Source organism: Onychostruthus taczanowskii, unplaced genomic scaffold, assembly GCF_017590055.1.
Source record: "Onychostruthus taczanowskii isolate IOZ18803 unplaced genomic scaffold, ASM1759005v1 scaffold25, whole genome shotgun sequence".
Taxonomy (NCBI): Eukaryota; Metazoa; Chordata; class Aves; order Passeriformes; family Passeridae; genus Onychostruthus; species Onychostruthus taczanowskii.
In genome coordinates, this window is record NW_024499796.1 from 42243 (window position 1) to 64594 (window position 22352).

Here is a 22352-nt window from a genome sequence, read left to right on the forward strand (position 1 = left end):
AATTCAGATTTGCTATACCCCAACCATTATTCAGGATTAACACATTAAGGAAAAAAGGAGAGAGGAAGGATTGCATCCTGCTTTTATTTCCCTTCAAATAGCACTCTTCACACCCTTAAGTAGGTACCCAGTGATCATCAGCCCAGCAATGTATGAACACAGCCAGGTTCGGGGCAAGTGTTTCAGGAAGTCACTGCAAGTTATCCCAGTCACCAGGGCTGGGTTTGTGCTTTGAAGAGAAAGGAGGGCTGGGTGTCTGCTGACCTTCCAGAAGGACAAGTTTTTTAATCCCCTTCTCTTGGACTATACTGAGCTCTTATTTTCCTCTTACAGACAGTTCTTATTCCAAAGGAATACATATAGTTTGTTTGATACAGAAGGATAAACTAAAGGCTTTCAGATACTATGGCAGAGATAATACACATGGACATCCAGGACAGATGAACAGCGCCATAAAAGAAATCATGGTAGAAGTCTGAAGCCAGTGCCACCAGCATCCATAATGTTTTGAATCCTTTGGCAAGCAAGCATGGGAGGTAAAAAGAAAACCCTGTTGTGTGGTGCTGTCTGAGCTGAAGGGAAGAGCCCCAAAGCATCATTCTTGAGCATCATGGGAATGCTGCTCCTGGTTGAATTTCAGGGCCACACAAGGAAAATAGCATATAAGCAGTGAGTGACCCAGACCAGACCATGGGTGCAGACCCTGTGCTTAAGGCCTGCACCAGTGAGGTTGCTGAACAAAGGTTCATTTTGTTCTATCATCATTTACTGGCACAATGAGTGCAGCCAAAGTGGGAACATTGTACAGAACAGGAACTCAGGGTTGAGCTCCAGTGGAGGCAGAGGCTTCCAGCTTTGGACAGCAATCTCCAGCAGTATTTCAAAGAAAAAAAACCCAAGTCTTTCTTCCCAGATCCAAAGTCAGAAAAATCAAAACACCTTCTCTTGAAGGAACAAGCTTCATGGAGCTATCCCATCATGTCAGTTTTACTGATCCTGTTAAATATACTGAGTGTGACACTGGCAATCAGGAGCTGAATTCCTTTACAGGGCTATTTCTAAGAGCCAAGTCCTGAAGCGCAGGAAAAATACACAAAACTGTAAATGTGTTATTGCAAAAACTTTTCCTGTCTTCATCCGTCATCACTGCCAAAATCATGGAACAGGAAACAAGGTGTATTTGGAGGAGTAAACAGAACTGTACCTGAGCTTGGCATGGAATGCTGAAAGTCCTGTTAAATGGAAGTCCTACAAAACTGCCAGTTTCTAAAGACCTGTTATGAGAATTCAGCTTTCAAAAGTTCAGGGATTAGATGGTAACTGTGCCCCATCCATCTGCTGAATTTTTTTGAGCATAGAGGTCAGTATTCCCTGAATTGTGGCTCAATGCCCCAAGCACGAGACTCCCAAGTCCACAGCCCTGCAGTTCTCTGAGGCTCTGCTCATGCCTGGCTCTGTTTCTCAGTGAAAGCCCAAGGCTTTCCATTGTGAAGGACAGAATCCCTGGCTCAGTGGTGGCTTTCCCACAACACTCTACTTAAGCCAGAAGTGTCCCAGCATGTAGAAACACCAAAGTGGATTACGGACCCAGCAGTTCAAGCTTTGGAACAAGGAACTACAAATTGAGCTGGAGCTGTGCTGGAGGAGCACACTATGGACAGAAATAGGCTGTGGAGCTCAGAGACTGATCTGACCCAGCAGTTTGTTAAGTAAAAATAAACAAGCCATTAAAATGACCTCTGCAGAAGAACAGGAAGAACAGTTGAGCTTTGTTGAGATTATTTAGTTCGTGCCATTTCACACATGACATAGGGGTCTGAAACAAGCATTTGTTCTCAAAGGGAGTAAGAGCTAACAACGTGAACCTCAGGTTTAAAGGCTGAGGACAGCAAAGCCGCATTTTAAGGAGACTGCGTGTCCCAAGAGGAACTAGACAGAAATCAGCTGGACCAACAAGCTCAGCAAAAAGACAAGACATATTTGGCGAAGTGACAGTTTATTCTTCTCTCCTTCAACTCATCAGGAAATTAATTACTACTCTCAAGCCAATCATAAGGCAAAAAAAGTATCACACAGACTCCCATAGTCCCATTTGTAGAATCAATTACATTAAGACTTGTGTACAACTTCAAAACCAGAAGATTTTTGGTAAGCATTTATATGTGTTCCATTTTCTAAGAAATCTCTCTTGCCTCAGTCAGGCAGCTCTCTGGTGAAACACCAAACCCTGGAAGTTTTACAATCCATTGCACAGTCATAATTAAAGGTTCAAAATTCGTTTTGTTCAAAGGCACGAGGCCAAAGCAACACAGGTCAGCAGGACCTGGGTAGTGTCACTGAATTTTTTTTTTTCTTCTTTAGTCTCTAATTTTAAGCCTTTAGTTTTTAGTCCAAACTCAGCTTCTCAGCAGCACAAACCTGCTTCACGAACAAAAAACCTGAAGGTGCTTCCTTCCACATTTCCACTGCACTATCCTCATTTGTTGTTGTGCCAAAGAAAACAGAAGCCTTGGCAGCAAATAGGTTGTGTAGCCAAAGGCCATAGTGACTGGATTCCACTGCACTTGTAAGTGAGAAGCTTGTTCTCAGAGTTACTGCTGGCGTGTGAACAGGAAGAACATTAACATTCTGCACTGACTAGTTATGTCCTATCAATCCCAGGACAGGGTCCCTCTGATGACAGAAGAATGCGCACTTAAATAATTCCTAAAATTTCTCCATTTCCATTAGTACATGGAATGATAAATATTATATAAAATACTTAAATAGTGGTCCCAAGAGTAACTTGTAACTCCAGCAAACAGAATGGATCAGCATAAAACAAATAAAGATGCATCTTACTTTACAAATCAAAGGTTACAATTACTATAAAATACCTCCCTCAGCCACTGGAAAATGAACTATTAGAGTCAAATTCAGTCAGCTCCATTAACAGCCAGGGATCCCTGGATTTAGTGGGGACTGCAGCTCCTGGCCCTGCCCATGACACCCACTACCATGGGGGAAAGAGACTTTCAGTGAGGCCAACCTCTTCTGAGATCTTATCCATTAATACAGGACTGTCCGAGTCCAAATCCAAAGGAAAAGCACTCTAGAAAGCTCATTTCCAAATTCATGGCTTAAAATCTGTACGTGTGCACATATAAAAATGAAAGATCCCAGGGCTCCTGTAAGATTCTTTAAAAACCTGGGTCTACTTTGTCTTCAAGTAACTGAAACTAATTTCTCCACTTCTACTGGGGCCTAGAACTGCTGTAGACTGTCTGCTTTTAACACTACTGCTGAAAATACCCACTGTATTCCTAAGGAAAAAAATAATTTACAATTTCTCTATGGTTCACGAAATTACAAATAACAAGAACTTTGCTGTACAGCTGTAAGCTTGAGTCAACAAAAACCATTATGTGATATCTGAACAGGAAGGGACAGGAGGCTGATACCTAATATGCTCACAAGCTTTCCCAGTGCCCAACCTCTGAAAAGCTGAAAGCAGCTTTCAGTCAGAATACCTGAGTCTAACTGATGCAAATAAGATATAAAATGCACGTGTAGTTTTACTTGCATTTCACATTATCTCCTGCTTTCCTGCAGGAAGTTAAAAAACTGCAATACTTCTACAAAATTATATATCACTTTGAGCTAAACCAGCAGCAAATTCTCTTTCACCATTCATTTCAGCCACAACTTGGATACTGTTCCAAGTGCTCTACAAAACTAAGACACTATACAACAGATGCTCTGCTGCCTCTTTTTTCTCCTAACGTGATGCAGCATATCTTGGGAGTTTGGAATGAGAGTACCAGCAGCAATACTGACAACTTCTTGCTGGGACAGCACTACAGCTCTTTGTTTATTCCACTTTGCACCTGAACCACTGTCACAGTCTGACAAAGGAATGGCTCTGTAATCCAGTGTTTCAGTGAATCCAGAATAAACCAGAAAACTGGAGGCTTATTCCTGCTCTCCAGGAACAATGCTGTGCCCTAAGCCAATTCGCTGCATTCTCAGTATTTAATAAGCATTTAGTAACACTGACATGAGTGAGTCATCAGTTAAATGGGTCATCAGAGCCCCAAGAATGTCATGGTCCACACTAGAATTACCTTCTGAACCTCATAACCAGCACCAGGGAAACCAGCTTCATATGGCACAGCTTTGCCCATCCCAGAACCAGAGATCAGATTTAAGACTGACGTGATTTCTTCAAACCAGAGATGCTTTTCCCAAGCTTTTGTCTGTCGTTTGAAGTCAAAAAAAGGTGCACTATAGCATCTCTCCTCAAACCCTGAAAAGTAAAGTGACTTGAAGATAAAAATGCCACCACTGGAAGATCCACTGATGTAGAGTCTATGCTGGTACCCAGATAGGGAGCGGATGAGCCTCCGTGTTAAAGATGTATTTGTCAAGGTTGATTAAGTCTGTGTCATCTGAGAATAGCAGAAACATGTATTTGAGTGTTTCCCCAAGGAAGAAGCTCTCCATTTTATCCCGTGGCTCTGGATTACTGGGATTCTGAACATTGTTAATAGAAGTATAACCACCTGTAGGAACCTGTGCAAAAAAAAAAAAAAAAAAAAAAATTGTATCTTTGCATAACCTAAAATAATTTTTTACTTCCTAACATCCAGATGCACTTGGAGAAGGTAAGTGCTACAAACAGATCATGTTTTCATGCTTTTCATTTCATACTTGGTTTACTTGGTTTTCATTTATGTATAAAGCTTCAGTAATGAAAAAACAAATCTCATTGTATTTTAAAAGAAACCACAATGATAAATGAAGCAAAATATCCATTTGCGCTCAGGGTAGAGGTATCACAAAGAACATCCCTTTGAAGTTTCTGGACAAATATACAGAAAGGAACCAGCGATTTCTACATTAGAGCTGACCCAAGCCTTGTATCTGTTTCTCTTAAGAACAGACCATTGGCATTTGGTGCCACACTTTCACAGCATATCAGTGACATCTCCACGAGCACAGAATGAACAGAAAAACCTTCTATTAAACCATGAATGCCATTTGTGCTATTTCTTTTTTCTTTGGCAACTTTAATTGAAGAGTTCTTTCAATCCAGCCATGCCCTTCTCAGCTTCCAAAATCTAAAAACAATAGATTCTAGCGCTTTAGTAGTCTTGCCTACAGCTTCTGCATTTCACTTTTTCATCAATGTAATACATCTTCTTTCACTATATGGACTAAGCAGTGTGTCTCCATCTGTAAGAAAACAATTTTTCTGTATATACTTACTAATTCCCCCACAGTTATCTGATGAATTTTGAAACACAGTATGTTTTCAAAGTTGGTGTTAGAAAGCAAGTGAGCAAATACAGTCCTGACAGAACAAGGTTATTATAAACTGGCCTTACCCTGGTGTATCTGTTGAAATTCTGCAAGATTTCCCAGCCCCAGTCTTGGTATTTCTTATCACCAGTGAATCTGTACATATAAAAAAGGCTTTCCACAGTTTCTGGTCGCAATAAATTGTGCCTGTCTGCAGGCTGCAAGAGAAAAAATGGCAAGAGTATTTCAGACAGGGAATTTCCTCAAGGATATATGCAGGGAGAGTAATAATTATTCACATCTCCATCTGCTCCCAAGAGTTTGCTATGCATAAGTCAGCTTCTAAATATTACTGCTGGGGTAACTAAAAGCAAAGCCTAGGATACAGCCAGAAGGCAAGGCAGAGAAAGAATTAGCTGCTCCACAACCACAACAAACCCCATCACTAGTATCTGGCCAGGAGTCCAACAGCAGAATAGAGCTACAGAGAAATCATGGAATTGGAGTTCAGGCCAGCTATCTGCTCACCTTGATTTCTACATCCTTGTGGCCCTTCTGTGCACGGAGGTTGAAGTGTACGATCTCTGGGCTCAGGCCTGTCTCTACTTGAGCATACATCTGGTAGCAGGTTTCTATAAGAGTTTCAGCCAATTTCATATGATCAGCAGCCAGTCCATTGTGAGCTCCCAGTGCTAAAGTACCCGGCAAGAAGCAAACCAAGTGATCCTGCAAGACAAGACAACTCTTACTGAGAAGCTGCACATCAAACAGCAAGGGGAAGTAAGAGGGCACCATCTTTTTAATTTTAATTTTTTATTCTTTCTCTTCTTCAAAACACATTTCTGGTACCAAGAACTTGAGGATAACTGTTTAACAATCTCATGTAATGTAACATGAGGTAGGCAGCATTATTACAGAAATCGTTAATTTCAAAAATGTACAAGAATGTGTTTTTATGATAAGTTTCTGAAAAAAAGGTCTCAGGTCATGTTGAGGGGAAGGAGAGTGTCTCTTGGTTTACCAGAAGCATACATTTCATATCAGCTCATACAGGGCATCAACAGAACCACCTAAAGGCTTGGTGTCCTCATTCTAACCTAATGATAGGTTAGGGGCTAACCTACCATTGATGTAAGAAAGTAAGCACCGCAGATTAATGTCACGTATGGGATCTCAAATGATTTTCAACATTCAGAATCCAAGCTCAGGTCTCATCACTCAAAAAAGTAGTAAAACCACTCTGATGTCCCTATATGGCTCTTTAAAAGCTTTGTCCAGTCCTTAAGCAGAGTGGAGGGTTGTAAAGGTCAGCATAGACATAGGAGCCAAACATCCCCCGCTGTTCCAGCCGGACAGGGTAAGAGACCTGTGCAGCCTTTCACGCAATAATAATGGATTAAAATGAAAATTCTGACTCCCTGAAACAGAAGGAAGTGTTCTGACATGTACAGACACCAAAGCCAAATCTCTCTGTCTCAATTCACTCTGTCCTATCTTGGAATGGGGCAGCCCCCTCTACCCAAAACCCAGAATCTGGTCTTACTCACAGCAGGTTTTTTGAAGAAAATTTGGGAAATTCAGATCCAAGAAGCACATGCTGAAAACTAGAACTGAGTATCTTAAAAATACTACATCAGGAAAGACTATACATACATTAATAATACATCACTCATCTTTCAGACAAGCCACGCACATACACAATACCTGCACTGCATGAGATTTTTAACTGGAAGATCTTAAAATACACAAATTGGGAACAGAGGGTTAAGATCAATCAGTTTTCCCTACAGCAAACAGCATACTGTTATAGCCAAGAATCTTCCAGGTAGGAAAATAAAGATGTCATGAATGGATAGAAACCTCCAAAATTATTAATTTCTTATTTAACACCATAATACAATATTAGATTACATACTTCTTTTGAAGGCAAATCTGAAAACACAGGTGTTCAAGTGTCTACATATATTTTTGAATTATTGAAGACTAGTAATATGTAAAGTAACTATTATCTCAACAATTTAGGACACTGGAATTTTATGACTAAAACAGAAAAAAAAGAAAAAAAGAAAGACTTAATTCCAGCACCAAAATGTTCAGTCTTGAAGGAACAAAATGGGTTTACTAGAGTAACTCAAAGAGAAGGCCCTCAGTTTGCACATGTGGTTAGTACCTACAAGGCAGTTACTTATTACTGCCACCACACTGGACAGATGTGTATGCATATATCATCTTGTGTTTTGGGTTTTTGTTGGGTGGTTTTTTTGGTGGATTTTTTTTGTTGTTGTTGTTGTTTGTTTTTGTTGGGGTTTTTTGGTTTTTTTTTTTTGTTTTTTTTTTTTTGTTTTTGTTTTTTTTTTTTTGGGGTTTTTTTTTTTTTTTTTTTTTTTTTTTTTTTGTTTTTGTTTTTTTGGGTTTTGTTTTTTTTTTTTTGAGAGGGAAAAGCTTTGCATTTGCCTCTGTATTGGGTTTTATTTAAATTTTGTAATGGTTTTTCCGTTTTCTTTTGCAGTTATATTTCTTACCATCTTGGCACTGAAATGGCCATGAGCAAGCTCTCCTACAAAAGTAAGCTTCTTGGGTTCTGATCTCTGAAGAAGATGCTTTTTCACTCCTTCTATGGCTCTCATATAGTCTTCCAACAGCCTGTGAAAAAAATCATCCCCAGTTGGCTCACATGCACACAGTTAGAACATATTTGATCACAGCTGATGTTCAGTACAATCTTTTAGATGACTGTTACTTCAGTCTACAGAGTAATATTTAACTAAACATGAAAACCTAAAAAAAACCCTCAGTAAGCATCAACACAACATTAATCAGTTGTCACTACCATGTAGCAATACTGGGTTTACTTGAAAAGTAAATAATACTACTTTAATACTTATTCAAATATTAAAGAAAACACCTGCAACTGTTTCTAGGCAATAACCAGATTTTATTTCAAAAATCCTTGGAAGCAGAGTTATTGCAATCACAGAAGATCTAGGCTGGGAAGGACTTCTTGGGGGTCTCTATTTCAACCCTCTGCTCCGAGGCAGATTCAATTTCATCAGGTTGTCTGAGTGGTTATCCAAGCAATTTTTCAGTACCCCCATCCAAAGATGGAGATTCAAAGAGATTAAGCAATCTTTTCCAACTGACCTTTCTCACTGTGAAACTGTGAAACAAGGAAAAATGAAATTAAATACTGTGAAACTCTGTTTCACAGTATTTAATTTCATTTTTCCTTGTTTTTGTGTACTTTCAATATGGAAAATAACCTGTTAATTATGTGGCTCACAAAATGCCATTGTGGTCCCAAAGACACTGGTTCTCCATTTACAGTAAGGTAAGCCTTGTAAAGAGCAGTGATGAAAGCTTTGTTTGCAGAAAGGCATCTGCTCTGACACACAGAAATGCCTCCAAGAGGCACATTTTTGCTCTGTCTGCATTAAACTCCTTAAAATTAACAAGGAGTCTAACAGAATTAGCTTATATGCAGACTTGTCTTGAAGGAAAGCTTCTTTTCCAACATCTTTAACTCCTCCTTGTAAACACTCTTCCACTAATGCAGTACAGATAAAAGAAACATATGAGACTTGAAGAGGGACTTTTCACAAGGGCATGCAGTGATAGAGCAAGGGTCCTGAAACGGAAAGTAAGTAGATTGACACTGGATATTAGTAAGTTTTTCCCTGGGAGCATGGGCAGGCCCTGGCACAGGTTGCCCAGAAGAGCTGTGGCTGCCCCATCCCTGGAAGTGTCCCAGGCCAGGCTGGATGGGGCTTGGAGCACCCTGGTGTAGTGGAAGGTGTCCCTGCCTATAGCAGGGGTGGCACAGGATGAGCTTTAAAATCCCTTCCAACCCCAACCAGTCTGGGATTCTGGAATTAAAGAGAAGATAACGCAAACATCAAACTTCTGTCTCCCTTCACCTTTCACTAACAAACCCAGAGCAAACACAGGAATTGCTGTCGAAAGGAAATGCCCACAGTATTTCAGACACGTCATTATTATTCTCATCTCCTTTCTCTCATACTCCTCACATTTGACGATCTGAGGAAGAAAAGGTTTTTGTGGAGAGGGAGTTTTAAGACTAAGGCCAACTCTCCTCGTGTTCTTTCATCGTGTTACCACAGGTCTCTCTTTCTTCTTAGTTTGCTTTTAAAAGCAGTACTAAGTTCAGCTGACTCTTGAGCACATGCATTGTTTTTCTTTAAGCAGCAAACTACAACAGAGGGTTTTACAGCTCGCCTGATTATCACACCAATATGAGAAGTGTAAAGAACTTACTCATTTTCTTTCTTTCCACCCTGAATCCACTGCTTGAGCAGATACTCGTAGTAGCTGTCAGCTCTGGCTCCCAGAGTGTAAACCCCCAGGTGGGTGAACTGCCCACTGTTGGTGTTGATGAACATAGGCACAAGGCCATCATTTTTCCCTGAGAGGACGTGAACATGCTTCATCACCTCATCTACAGCTTTCTACAAGAAAGAAAATGGAAAACATAAATTATAGGTATAAATGAGGTACAGAACTGTATCTAGTCACTATAGCCCAGTAACAAAACTGTAACTTTGCTCCCCCAAATTAGCATCAGGGACATCAAGTTCAGCTAGAGCAATATATTAAATTCAAGATTTCAGACTTTTAGACTCTCAAAATATGATGTTCTGGTTATGTTCAAGTACTCTGAAGCAATTATAATTGCTTCCTTTGCTTGAAGGCAAGCCCACTCAAAAGCCAGTACTACAGCACTCAGATTTGCTCACACTTGCAAAGTAGAAGTCCAGCAAAAAAATCAACTACATTAATATATTTAGCAATAGCTAAGGTTCTTTAAATGACTGCATTCTTCAACACTGAGCTGTGGATACAAAATAATAACATCAGCAAACAAAGAAAAATGAAAAATATTTTCTCTGAAATTCTTTTTATTTCAACTAACTTTTCCCTATATGGTGACATGCTCTCAGTCTCTTAATTATTCAATGACATTGTAGTTCCTTGGATGGTAACATTGCAGTTTTGTTCTCTGCACATAGAAAACAGTATCAAGAAACCACACTCAGAAATTTTTATTTTTCTAGTTAAAAGCTGTTTCTGAGGAAGAAAAACAATTACTCATCTCCACTACTACTTTTGATATTCAATAAAATAATGGAATATTTTGTTTCTTTTTCTTCCCTTGTCTAGAGTTTCACAGTTTATTTATCATAACTTACAGATTCCTGAGTACTGATGGAGAGTCAATGGTAGAGCTGCAGAGAAATGGAAAAAGAAAGCGGTATCAACCGATTCTTCCATACCCGGAATTTCTCATCTCCAGTCAGACGAGAGAGCTCCCTGAACTCCAGCTGAATGCTGGTCACCTCTGCCACAGTGCTGTCAGACGTCCAGCGAGGGGGATGTGCAGTGCCCCGACCAATGTTGACGTCAGAATATGGTATCTTGGAGGGCGTCCTGAATGCTGGCATAAGCCTGTTTCCAATGTCTTTCTAAAGAAAAGCCAGGAGCACAGGTCAAAACAACAGTTAAACCAAAAATACATATATATATATAAATGGACATCTCATTAGATTTTCTTCAGAAAGATGGAAAAAAATAGAACAGCAGCTTAGTTTTAGATGATGCAAGCAATTTAAGAAATTTAAAAAGTCATTAACTTATTCGTAGTAATGAGCAGAGTTTCGACCTTGTCCTTAGCACTGCAGGCCTCATCTGAGGCTGCAACCCCTACCATGCAGTCACAGCTGAGCTAGCTAATCTGCTGAAGCTGGCTGATGCTGTTAAGACACACAGAAAGGGCAACAAAAAACAACTATTACCCTTTTCCAATCATTTATTTCTTCTTTTGTTTCATGAACTTTATGATGGTCAGCCATTCATCAGCAGAAGACCAGACATACAAGAAAAGATGACAAACACAGCAAGGCTTTGACGTTGTACAGAGAGCAGAAGTGCAGGCTTCAAAGCGTAATGGTAAATGCCTTTCCCACCACTTTATGAAACTTTATGAAACTGTTAAAAACCAGCAACATTTAACTTTATGAGGAATCTCCCCTCAACTTAGTCCAACATGGAATACATAATGCATGTAGTTTCATTTGCAAGGCCAGATACTCACAGCTTTTTCCAGGAAAAGGCTATCTCCAGAGAGGTGGTAGGTGCTCAGCAAGCCACCCAGGATACGGATAGTGCTCTCAAATAGGTTCACATCCACATTTTTATCAAATACTAAATCATTTGCTACCCATTTTCTTGCTTCTTCAAACTCTGCAAAGCATAAAAGGTAGTTTAGTTTTGAATTTCTGGCATGTTCAACAACTAAAGACATGAGTACTCCATATATCCATGACAGTTACTTGTATTTGTCTACAGAGATGATAATTTTAGGTGGAAAATTAAAATGAAGAGCACATTCTGGAAGAAGTTTCATTACCACTGGCTTAATTCTTATTCAGCACATACCACAGAAGCATACAGACAGAAATATCCACCAAAACAGAAAATCCTTAATAGTTTAAGAAAAGAATAAAGAATTTTTTATTAAAATAGTCCAGAAATTAAAATCTTTCAAATCCATCCATTTGACTTGTCAGATAATTAGTTACACTTCAACAAAGCCTTCTAGTTTTAATTAAATCTTTTTCAACCAAAGCCATTATCCAGCGAGACAACAGGAACATTTTCAGTTAATAGCTTTAGCCTCGCAATGTCCGCAGGAGCCTGCTTCCCGCAAGATGATGCAATCTTTTTCTCTAGAAACAAAAATGGTTGTTTATTACACTACTAATTCAAAAGAAAGGTTAAAAGAAAAGCCATATTAGGTTCATCAATCAGCTTAGCAGCAGCATCACTCAATGACTGCTTTGGCACAGGGTCTCCATGGTGCACTTGAGTCAGCTAAGCCCTCACAGTTGGAGGCTGAGCTATTTCAGTGATCTCACAGCTTCTGGAAACTCCTGCTTGTGAGAAGCAGAACAACCAGTCTGCCAGAAATGGAAGGCATTCCTTAGAAGGTAAACTCTGGGGCAAATGGATGTCTCTGCACCCTCCAGTCCTGTATGCTGGGCAAATAGGATGTTGGGCACATTGAGAAGAATTACTAAAATTCTTCAGTCAGTGTTGTCAGCAGTACAACAGCAAAGGCAGAGTTCTCTGCCACAGAAGCTTTTACATTCATCAGCTGATAAGAAAGACTAGCAGCCTCAAACAGAACTTGAATTTACATAGCATTTATTATCCAGAAAAAACCCCAGGAGCACTCTAAAGCAGTCAGAACTGATACAAAACAGAAAGTCCTCACCAAGAACCCATTTTCAACAAATCTCTAATACTAATAATTTATTTTAAAAACTCTACTCAGTTCAAAATTTATTTTTTAGGAAAAAAAAAGAGCAGCATACTGACAACTTGATTAAACTTCAAGATAGCCCGCACAGGCCTAGAGCTGCACAGACAAGACATATTATTTTATAAAAACTTCAAAGGTAGAAGAGACAGAACCATGAAATACTTTAAATATTTATTGTACCCTCATTGGCAGCTCTGTTCTTCCTATCGTGACAGAAGAATCTGTAAGTTTAATAGAAGTTTTACAAAGGTGGCTATTGACCACGGTTAAATAGATACAGTTCCAGAAATTTTTTAATACCATTAAAAAATGTCTGCATCACCCAAAAAAAAAAAAAAAAAAATTCCAACCAACCTGAACAATCAACAACAAAAAAATGGTCATAAATACTAATTAAGCATTTAAGTTTTTTGCAACAGAATTGCAAATTTTTTGGCTTTGTTTTTAAAATCTGTTTGTAAGTTTTCTAGCATGGTCATTCTCAGAATAACTCTCAAAAATACAGACAACAAAACAATTCAGGAAAGAGGTACTGAGCACTCCCTTTCTCCATCCATGGAATCCTTAAAGAAACAGCCTTCTTAAATGAAATATTGGTATTAGGTGTAATAAAACACAGGCAAGGAACATAGAGACAAACTACTCAAGAGTGATGAGCAGAAAGCCTCCAGTGGCTGTATAATGGCACAGAGGTTTTAGTTCAGAAACAAAGACCAGGAAGTTTATTAAAACATCTCTCAAATTCTACCAGATAAATACATTGGGTATACATATGTATGTATGTATGTATTTACCCTCACAGGGAAGGTAAATTTATGGGCCATGTGTAATAAATATTCCCCTCAAAGAACTCTGAACAGCCACTGCCTGAAGAGAAAATAAAGAATTATTTTAGGGGGAAAAAACAGAAGAGGAAAAAAAAATTACCTTCTTTTAAGCCTAAAATCCACATGGTATCCAAGGCATCAATTAAGGTAAGCCCAAGTCCAAACCACTCGCTATAGGACTTGGACAAAGGCTTCAGCTCATCATGGCCCCAGGCAAAATCCTTGTACCCTTTCCAAGCATGGCGGAAGGCTTCGATCACAGCCAGCTGGCGCTCATTGATGGGCACTGCAAAGGAGAAACAGCACCTTGCTCAGGACTGGTACAGGGCACTGGTGGAACTCTACTACACACCACTTTACTGCATTCCACCAAAAATAAAATTTCTTCCACACTAACTGATCAGTGCAATGAAAAAAACACTCTCACATTATTTGTTTCAGAACAGCCTCTCCTCTGCAGAATAACCAGTCAGTGTTTCCAGTCAGCAATTCAGCCAAATTCTCTGCAAGAGAGAAATCTCTCTGGAAGGAGAGATTTCTCCCTGGCAACAAAACTGTCACTTCTGCAAATAAAACATTAAAATAATTACATGCATAGCTGTAGATGAGTAGCAGTAAAGGTCAAAGAGATGAAAGTCAGGAAATACCAGATTAAGATCCATGGTAATCCAGGTGCTGAATACATATCCTTAACAATAAAATCCTCAGCTAATTCAACACATAACATCTTCATCTTCCCTCTCTTACTAACTGTTTTCTGTTAAATTTAAAATCAGTTCTTTAAAATTATTTCTATTTAACTTTCTATTTAATACCACAACAGAAAGAAAATTTACATTTCCATCTTGGCAAAACCACGTCTTTTTCCATAGTTGTACTGATTTTTTCGCTTGCAATCTACCATGAAGTGGAGCTTATGTTACACATTGAACATGAAAAATTTCAAGCCACTAGCTGAATTTTGAAAAATTATGAACAAAGACTTCTAGAGTGGGAAACATCAAGCAGCACAACTAACCCCATAAATATTAAGCTTGCAGAAGTGCAAATACATCACACTGAAATATGCCACGTTTATCACACCAGAACTTCCTGCTTTCTTTTCTGAACCCAGAAAAAGGAAGAACAGGTTCTTAGCTCCATAAGTGCAGCAACTTGAAAAACAACTTCTGCAGCTTTCTGGTGAGCCTTAAAAATAGTTCCATTTAGTTCAGGGAGGAAGTCACTTTCCCTGTATTTGCAGAACAAAAGGAAAGGCACAGCTGAAAAGGAAGCTGCCTCTTTCATGCCCTCCTTCTTTAGGTTATCCTGCCTCTTCTCAGAGGCTGTATTTCAAAGATTGATCTCTAAAATTTATTTTCAAATTCTGAAGGATAACAAGCATGAAGGCTGTCATAGTGAAGTAAGAACACTGAAAAACTAGGATACTCTAGGTAAGCAATCTCTCCTACACTTTTTGTTTCCTTTAATCCAAATAAACAAATAAAATAAAGCATATGGGGAGAAATTACACAACTGAAACCATAAAAGCAAACAAAAAAAAGGTATCATTAGCTGTCCTATTTACCTGGTTCTTTCTGTTTTTTCTGGTCTTCAGCTTCCACAGACGAAGGTTTTTCTGGTTCCATTATTTTACTGGATGGAGGTTCACTGCTTTGGTCAGGTTCTATCACTGCTCCTCTCCAGCTGCAAATACAAGGGACTTATTTTGGTCACAGAAAATCATGCAAATGAATGGGACTTATCTCTGCATTTCCTTTATCACAAAATACTTTGATAAAATAGCAGTTAGATTTTGTATCAAGGATCAAAGTGATTATGTGGCCCACAAAGTTTTCTGCTGAAAGAAATTTTCTTTGCAGAGAAATTTTACTTGATTAAGAAATGTGTGTTACAAGCTCTTGGAACTTCATTAAATATCTTGCAAGGGAATTTAATAAAAAGCTTCTTAAAATAAACACCTGAAAACGCTGTATTGCAAGCAATTTATTATCTACCAGCTCTGAAATGACCACAGTAGCTACTAATGCTAAATAGTACCATGTTGAATCCTCTCAATCCTTCCCCCTGAGGGAAATCCCCAAGACCTTGTCTTGGAAGAATATATCAGAGAATTCCCCCACCTAGGCTGACAGAGAGGACCCAGCCCATGGTGCTCTACAGCATTGTATAACCTACATTAGATAGCTCCTCCCATTGGCTAGTTGACACTGCCCACCCCAACTATTCACCCCTCATTGCCCCTACAGTTTGCTGCCCTTTGCCCTGTTCTCATGGCCTTACTCTAAGCAGCTTCTGAAAGAGACACTTTGAAGAAGGTTGCAGCATTTCTACCACCACACTGCAACAGTACCACATGAATGATGATCATCAAAACTCATTATTAAGTACAAAGGATAAGATGCTCAAAGTACTAACTCTGCTATCAAAGGATCACAAGCCTTCTCTTCTACCACAGATGCGTAAATCAATTTTTAGAGGTTTTCATGAAGAATCTCCTGAAGGAGACGTCTTTCAGAGTGGACTTCAAGTCAGGCCAAATTCAGATCACGATCAATCAATCTCAACCATACTATTTAATATATAGGTATGTGTTGGAATGTTGGGGGACACAAGACAGACGAAGGACTTTGGACCTGGTTAACATAAGAAATTTGATAATAGGATGCCTTGGCAAAAGCAAACAGAACTTTGAAAATTAGACCTAGATTGCAGGAAGATTAAATCAAACAGATTTGACGGAAAAAGAAAATCCCATTAAACTCTGCAAGCAAGGGATGTTGTTATATGCATAAGTTTGTGTATGTGATTTTAACCTAATCATTGTAGTACACATTACTAGTCTCCCTGAAATAGTATGTAAGTATTTGTATCCCACAATAAAATTGGATTCTGATCACCGAGTCAGTCTCCCTGTCTCTCTCCATCACCGGCAGGTATGGTGCCATTGAGCCCATTATATGCTTCCTAAGGGAACCAGGCTTACAGGACCTTTAAAGTGCATATTGCTTACTTTAACAGTCTGACTGTTTCCAATCAGCATATCTTCTGACTTAGATAAAAGCCATATTTCATTTCTTACTTTCATTCTTTAAATTTGTAGCTAGTCTTCACTATGTTTTCATTGGGCTTGTAAATTTGCTTGTTACCACCTGTTGAAGTCTGTGAGTTACAGCACAAGCAAAAGCAAAACAATAAAACATTTTCAGACAATACTGACAGCCAAATTGCTGAGCCAGGCACAGTTCTGATGCTATGATCAGCTCATCTGAGCCAGTGCTAAAGAGAGCATAAAACACATAAGCCTTGTGTTCCATGTCTGAAGCACTTCTCCTGAACTTTTGGTAGTCTTTTCTATAACCATGTTACTTTCCTTCACTTATTTCCAAACCAAAACACTTCCATAACCATAGAAGCACAGACCTTCTGTTAAATATACTAATAGATCTGTACAAGGGATGAGATATCTCGTAAGAAAGAAGTAAGCGTATTGTGTTACATTCACAACAACTACATACACATCCATTGGCTCTGCCTGGTCGGTCTGGGCCCAATGTCTTTAGTGACACCAACCCACGAGAAGCACTGACACTGCTATCACTTTCCAAACCTGCCCCAGGACAAAAACACTTGTAGCAGCACTATTACATTGATACTGTTAGATTAACATTTATTACAACAAACAGCAGAAACCTCTGGACACCAAGAATCCTGCTTAAGAGTGTCTAAGTGTATTGGAAATACAGCCAGCCTCACAGGGCTTCAAACCCTCTGCAGCTGTGTGATGCAAACAGTAAAATCAGAGAAACTGCACATTCATCAAAATTAAATATATTAGCCTAGTAATATCAGCAGCTATCATGCCAGGTCTGAGAACAAACCCATGTAAAGAAAGAAAATAACCTCGGGCACATACAACAAAAAGCCCTTAAAATTTTCACTCCAACACTCAATGGATCTTGGTGGAGGCAAGGGGGAAGGAAGCACTGTACCTTGCCTGAAACGTTTCTACCTGATAATGGATTTCTCTGTTTTCTCTACTTTATCTGCTTCGACCAGCTCTTCTACAGCCCTCATGGTATCATGTCGGGTCTTCAGCCTCGCGTCTCTCCGTGGTGCCTTGATCTGAAGATTGGAAGGACCACGACGAACATGAGGTGGTTTCGGTGGCTTCTGAGAATAGGAAAAAAAACGTGCTTGGTAAAGTGCAGAGATGGTAAAATTTCAAACCATAAATCAACATCATTCCAGTATTAAACATAAATCCAAACAAATCTTATTTTGTTTGTTTTGCAGCAGGCAAATTCTGACCTGAATGGAATGTATGCTAAAGACCTTGTGGATTTGTTTGCTTTAGACTTTTGGTAAAGTCATCCCATTCTTAAGTTTACACTTATAAATTACTTCTAAACTGCCTCCACTGCTCCCAAGTATTTAACACAAGGCAGTGACAAAGGATTGTAAAGATATTTTATTCCATTTTACTAGGCACAGTATATTTACGAGAATTAGCAAAAAAGAATGCAAAAACAAGTTTCCACAATGCCAGTGTAAAAACCAAGAATTACTATACAGCAATATATGTAAATTTTTGCATGATTAAGAAATTATTTCATACAAAATTTTGTATTCATTAACTAAAAATCCCTGAATTCACGAGATAAATTCATGACAAACAACATAGTAACCAGTATTCCCTTGCTCCACTAATTCACAGAGTCAGTTGATGTTCCTTTCCCACTGCATTCCCCACAAACATAACCCCTCAAAACCTGTTATCATCTGCTCTTTCTGAAGCTATTTCTCAAGCTCCCAGATAAACCATGACTCCAGGCTCCTCACAAGAGTGGAGACTGATTCACAAAGCACGAGTGAAGCTTAAAGTAAGAGGTCAGTGTGACATAAAGTCCTGGCACTCCTGGGCAGAGCAGTGAGTAAAAAACAGCATACAGAACATGTAAGTAAAAAAGATAAAGCCAAGAAATACTACACCAAAACCTTCCCTGAGAGGACAGCATTCCACCAAGAGCACAGGTTTACTGCAAGTTCTAACTCCTTCCTCCACAACAACTGCTGGAACCAAGCACTATTTGCTTTCACAAATTCTTTGTGGCGTTAGAAAACTAATTTCTTCCCACATTACCTGCAGTGAAAGCTCAGGGTAGTCTCCATGGTTGGCATCTGCTTTCTGGGGTGCTGGTAGAACAGCTGGATTTGCCAGCTTCAATCTAGGAACTTCTTGTTCTGTTCTCTGATCATCCAATGATTTGTTTGTTATACCTAGACACACAAAACTACTCAGCACAAGGAATCAACAGTTAAGGCTGCAGTTAGAAATTTATAACAATTTGCTGTATACAAGTAGTAGATGCACCTCCAAAAACTGTTTGCATTCACAAAGCATTGATAAATACACACTAATTGTTAGATACAAAGTGTATTTTGGTATTAATCCTCTCCCTAATATAAAAGGAAGCTGCTAAAAGGCACATGAGGATTTTTTCAATTCCTACTATTTCAGTTTTTCAATACAATTAATAAGATAGTATCAGAGGTAAATGTGCATTAATATTATCCAAATGCTTAGAATTTCTAAACTGATTAGGTTTGAGCTACCCATATCTACATACAAACATAATAAAAAAACACTTAAAACCTTCAGATCTTAATCAATTATCATAGTTTAGGAATGGTACTTCCCAATTTAGTGCTCCCTGAAACCACAAAAATGACACTGCCATTCTCTTTCTGTTTTCTGTTTTGCCCTCCCCCTTCCCCTTCCCCCTGGGGTGGATGAGTTGAAAATTGGAGGCACAGAAGGCAAAGATGACAGGTTGAGATAAGAACAATTTAGGGGAAACAGCAATGAAATAAGAAAATAAACAGTGAGGACAACAGTATTAATAACAAAAGGTACAGGAAAAATAAACTATTTACACGAAGGCATGAATAAAGACGGCTGCCCGTCTACCAGGGGGAGCCCCTTGTCCCCAGCACAGAGAGTCCCTTTCTCCCCTCTCCCATGCCCAGCAATCACTGAGGGGGCATGGAATAACATCCAGGCCTTAGCCACACCCCCTCCCAGCTACTTCAACAAATTAACTATCCTGGCTGAAATCAGGACATCAACTAAAACAAAACGTTGCACCAGTCAACATAAAGAAAGAAATGGATTACAAAAATATTTTAGAGTAAGCATTACATCATCCAAGCACCACATAAAATCATCTCAGAACTGCATTTTAATGAATATACCCAATCATTACCAATGGAAATTAAAACTGGTTATAAGACCCACAATCATCTCCTAACTCTAACACCTCATTCTGGCAATTGTGAGCTGTGCAGAACACATACTTTTCCATGTTTCCCCCATGCTTGTGTACGAAAGTACTCCACACACTGCCAAGAACGCAAACAGGAAGAGAATGACGCTCCGCTGGAGTCGGGACAGCTGCTTCCATTTCTTTAGGAGAGAAAAGAAGAATATTTAGCATGACATTAAGAACCTACTTGGTTAAAAATAAACTCTTATTGGTTCATTCAGATTAAAACCCACAAAACTGACTAGGTTTAATTTTACCCTGTTTCCAACTGCATATATCCATTGCTTATTTTCTTTGATGACAGAGAAAACAGAAATCCAACCAGCTAGCACAAGGCACAAGAAGCTCACAAAAACATAAGAGCCACTTGTTGCAAGAACCTCAGAACCCGCCGAATGCCAAGACTCCCAGAAAGCTTCAACTACAGCTGACTTCAACCACAACCTCCACTGGCTGACCTGAGCACCTGCTAAGCTACCAACTGGGAAATCAGCCAAAAGCCTCTTTCCTCCTGGCTGGCGATGGACTGCAGAGTGCACATGCAAAATTAGAAACAGAAGAAAATAGCAGGAAAACTAAAAATGTTACTGCAGCAAAGAAGAAAGGCTCAAAATAAGCTGAGCACCAATCACCAGCAGGTTGTTGGTTCAATGCTTGTATGAGCTGTTTGCTTAAAGAGTGGGTCCCTTCCAACTCAGAATATTCTGTCAATCTGTGAAAGAGAAGTCAGGTATCCTGGCTCTGACAAGCATGGGAACTGTCACACAGAACAAATTCTGCACCACAAAAATAGAGACACCAACCTGCAGCAATGTGAAAATTAAGTAAAACACCATTCAACAACAAACAAGACAAACCCACAATCTTTTTAAGTTTAGTCCTGGGCAAAAATGTATTGTTAACACTAAATTATACGCATCACTGAAAAACTGACAGCAAATTACATTAACCTGAAAGAGGCCAAGGTACATTAGCCTCGCTTTACAGAGAGAGAAGCTGGCGTTAAACATCAAGGGCTAAATTGCCACCATTACTTTTCCAACAGTCCTCCTGAAATTCACTGATTCTGGTTTGGATATACAGAGGGAACTTCACTGCCAATGCTACACTTGGGAACAACCTTTGCCACAACCCACACAGTACTACCACAGTCATCATCCTCTCAGCAACAGCCAGAGGCCGGGAATGTCTCCATGCCGAACTGTCAATGTGCCCACACTGTGAGTCCCACAGCACAGTTTCCTGCCTTCCACCTGCACTGCTGACTGCACAAGAATATTGTACACACTGCAAGATGCTGGCCCCACTGTGTCATCTTTAGTTCTATCTGCTTAGCAAACTCTGTGAGCCTCTCCCCACTGCAAAAAGACACTTAAAATCCAGCAGCCCTGTGGTTCATCACGGTAGGATAGGAAAAAAAGCTTTAATTGTGTCTTGCAATGGAGAGGAGTAAGGCACAAGAACATGCGAGGGCATTCATCGCCATCTTACTGGTCTTTTGCTCACAAAGAATAAGTTAAAATGAAAGGTGATGACTCCGGCCCGTATCTCTCTAGCTGGTAGTAAAAAGAGAACTGTGGGACTGTGTGCCTAAACAAGCTCTTCATACACTTCATCTGATGACCAGCAAAGCCTCTGCAGGGGACTATACATCATCTCCTATCTGTAACAAGGGTTATCTTGACCCTCTGACTCACTCTTTCCCACATAAGACTCTCCAGCCAAAGACTCCCATCCCACATGAAGCTGTCTGCCCGTTCTACCCACAAGCAAACAAGAAGGCCATTTCCCAGAGCTCTGCCAGAGGACCCCTCTTCTCACACTCAGCTTTCACACTGTTCCCTTTACTCTCCATGGGCAGAAGACAGGACCCTCCCCTTAAGCCTTAACACAGGGAACAAAGGCACAGAGACCAAATCTCACTCCCCTCATTCCTGTCCAGAGAGCACAGCGCTGCCCCTCAAATGTCCACGAGCAGAGATCAGAATTTTACCGTATGCCCCGGTGCCAGCTTTATTTGTGAAAATTATGACACGACGTGGAGACACCTCAGCCAGCCTGCGCTTTACACACCCTTACCCGCGGAGACCAGCCCCGCGAGCACTCCGAAAGCAGAGCCCAGAGCGGAGCCACCCCAGCACCCACAGCCGGGGCCTCTGCCAGACTCGGAACTGCGGAACTGGGGGACGACGCCAGGTCCCCCATGACACTCCAGCTGCACCTAAGCTTAGGGGCATTCCAGACTGCCCAACAGCCCTCCCCCATCACCAGGTGCCCCCCGCACCCAGCCCGGCGATACGCCGGTACCGCACAGCTCCCCGCGTGGCCCTCACCCGCCAGCAGGAGCGCCGCCGCCAAGCCTTGCTGTTGTTGTAGCCACCGACCCCGACCGCCTCCTCTGGGCCGAGAGTGACGGAGATGAAGTCCCGGCGCGGCGATCCCGCGGCGGCGGCGGCACCCGAGTACATGGCGGCGCCTCAGGGGCCGCCAGCCGCCATGGCCCCGCGAGACGGAGCGGCCGCTTCCGGCAACCGCTTCCGGTGTCTCTCTGGCGCCGGCGCGTTCGCGCTCGGTGGCACCGGG

The 22352-nt window shown here is 40.4% G+C and overlaps 1 protein-coding gene across 1 annotated transcript; it reads right to left on the reverse strand.

Moving 5' to 3' along the window:
* Positions 1 to 1979: 1979 nt before the first annotated feature.
* MAN1B1 (mannosidase alpha class 1B member 1) lies at positions 1980 to 22291 on the reverse strand. The gene is made up of 13 exons (XM_041406632.1): positions 22103 to 22291; positions 19801 to 19909; positions 18587 to 18723; positions 17456 to 17616; positions 15011 to 15129; positions 13544 to 13729; positions 11387 to 11535; positions 10569 to 10757; positions 9553 to 9743; positions 7803 to 7923; positions 5809 to 6006; positions 5367 to 5498; positions 1980 to 4551 (listed from the first exon to the last, which is right to left on the reverse strand). Exons 1-13 carry the CDS (start codon positions 22235 to 22237, stop codon positions 4348 to 4350), a joined length of 2031 nt encoding a protein of 676 aa, XP_041262566.1. The 5' UTR covers positions 22238 to 22291; the 3' UTR covers positions 1980 to 4347.
* Between the last annotated feature and the right edge of the window lie 61 nt (positions 22292 to 22352).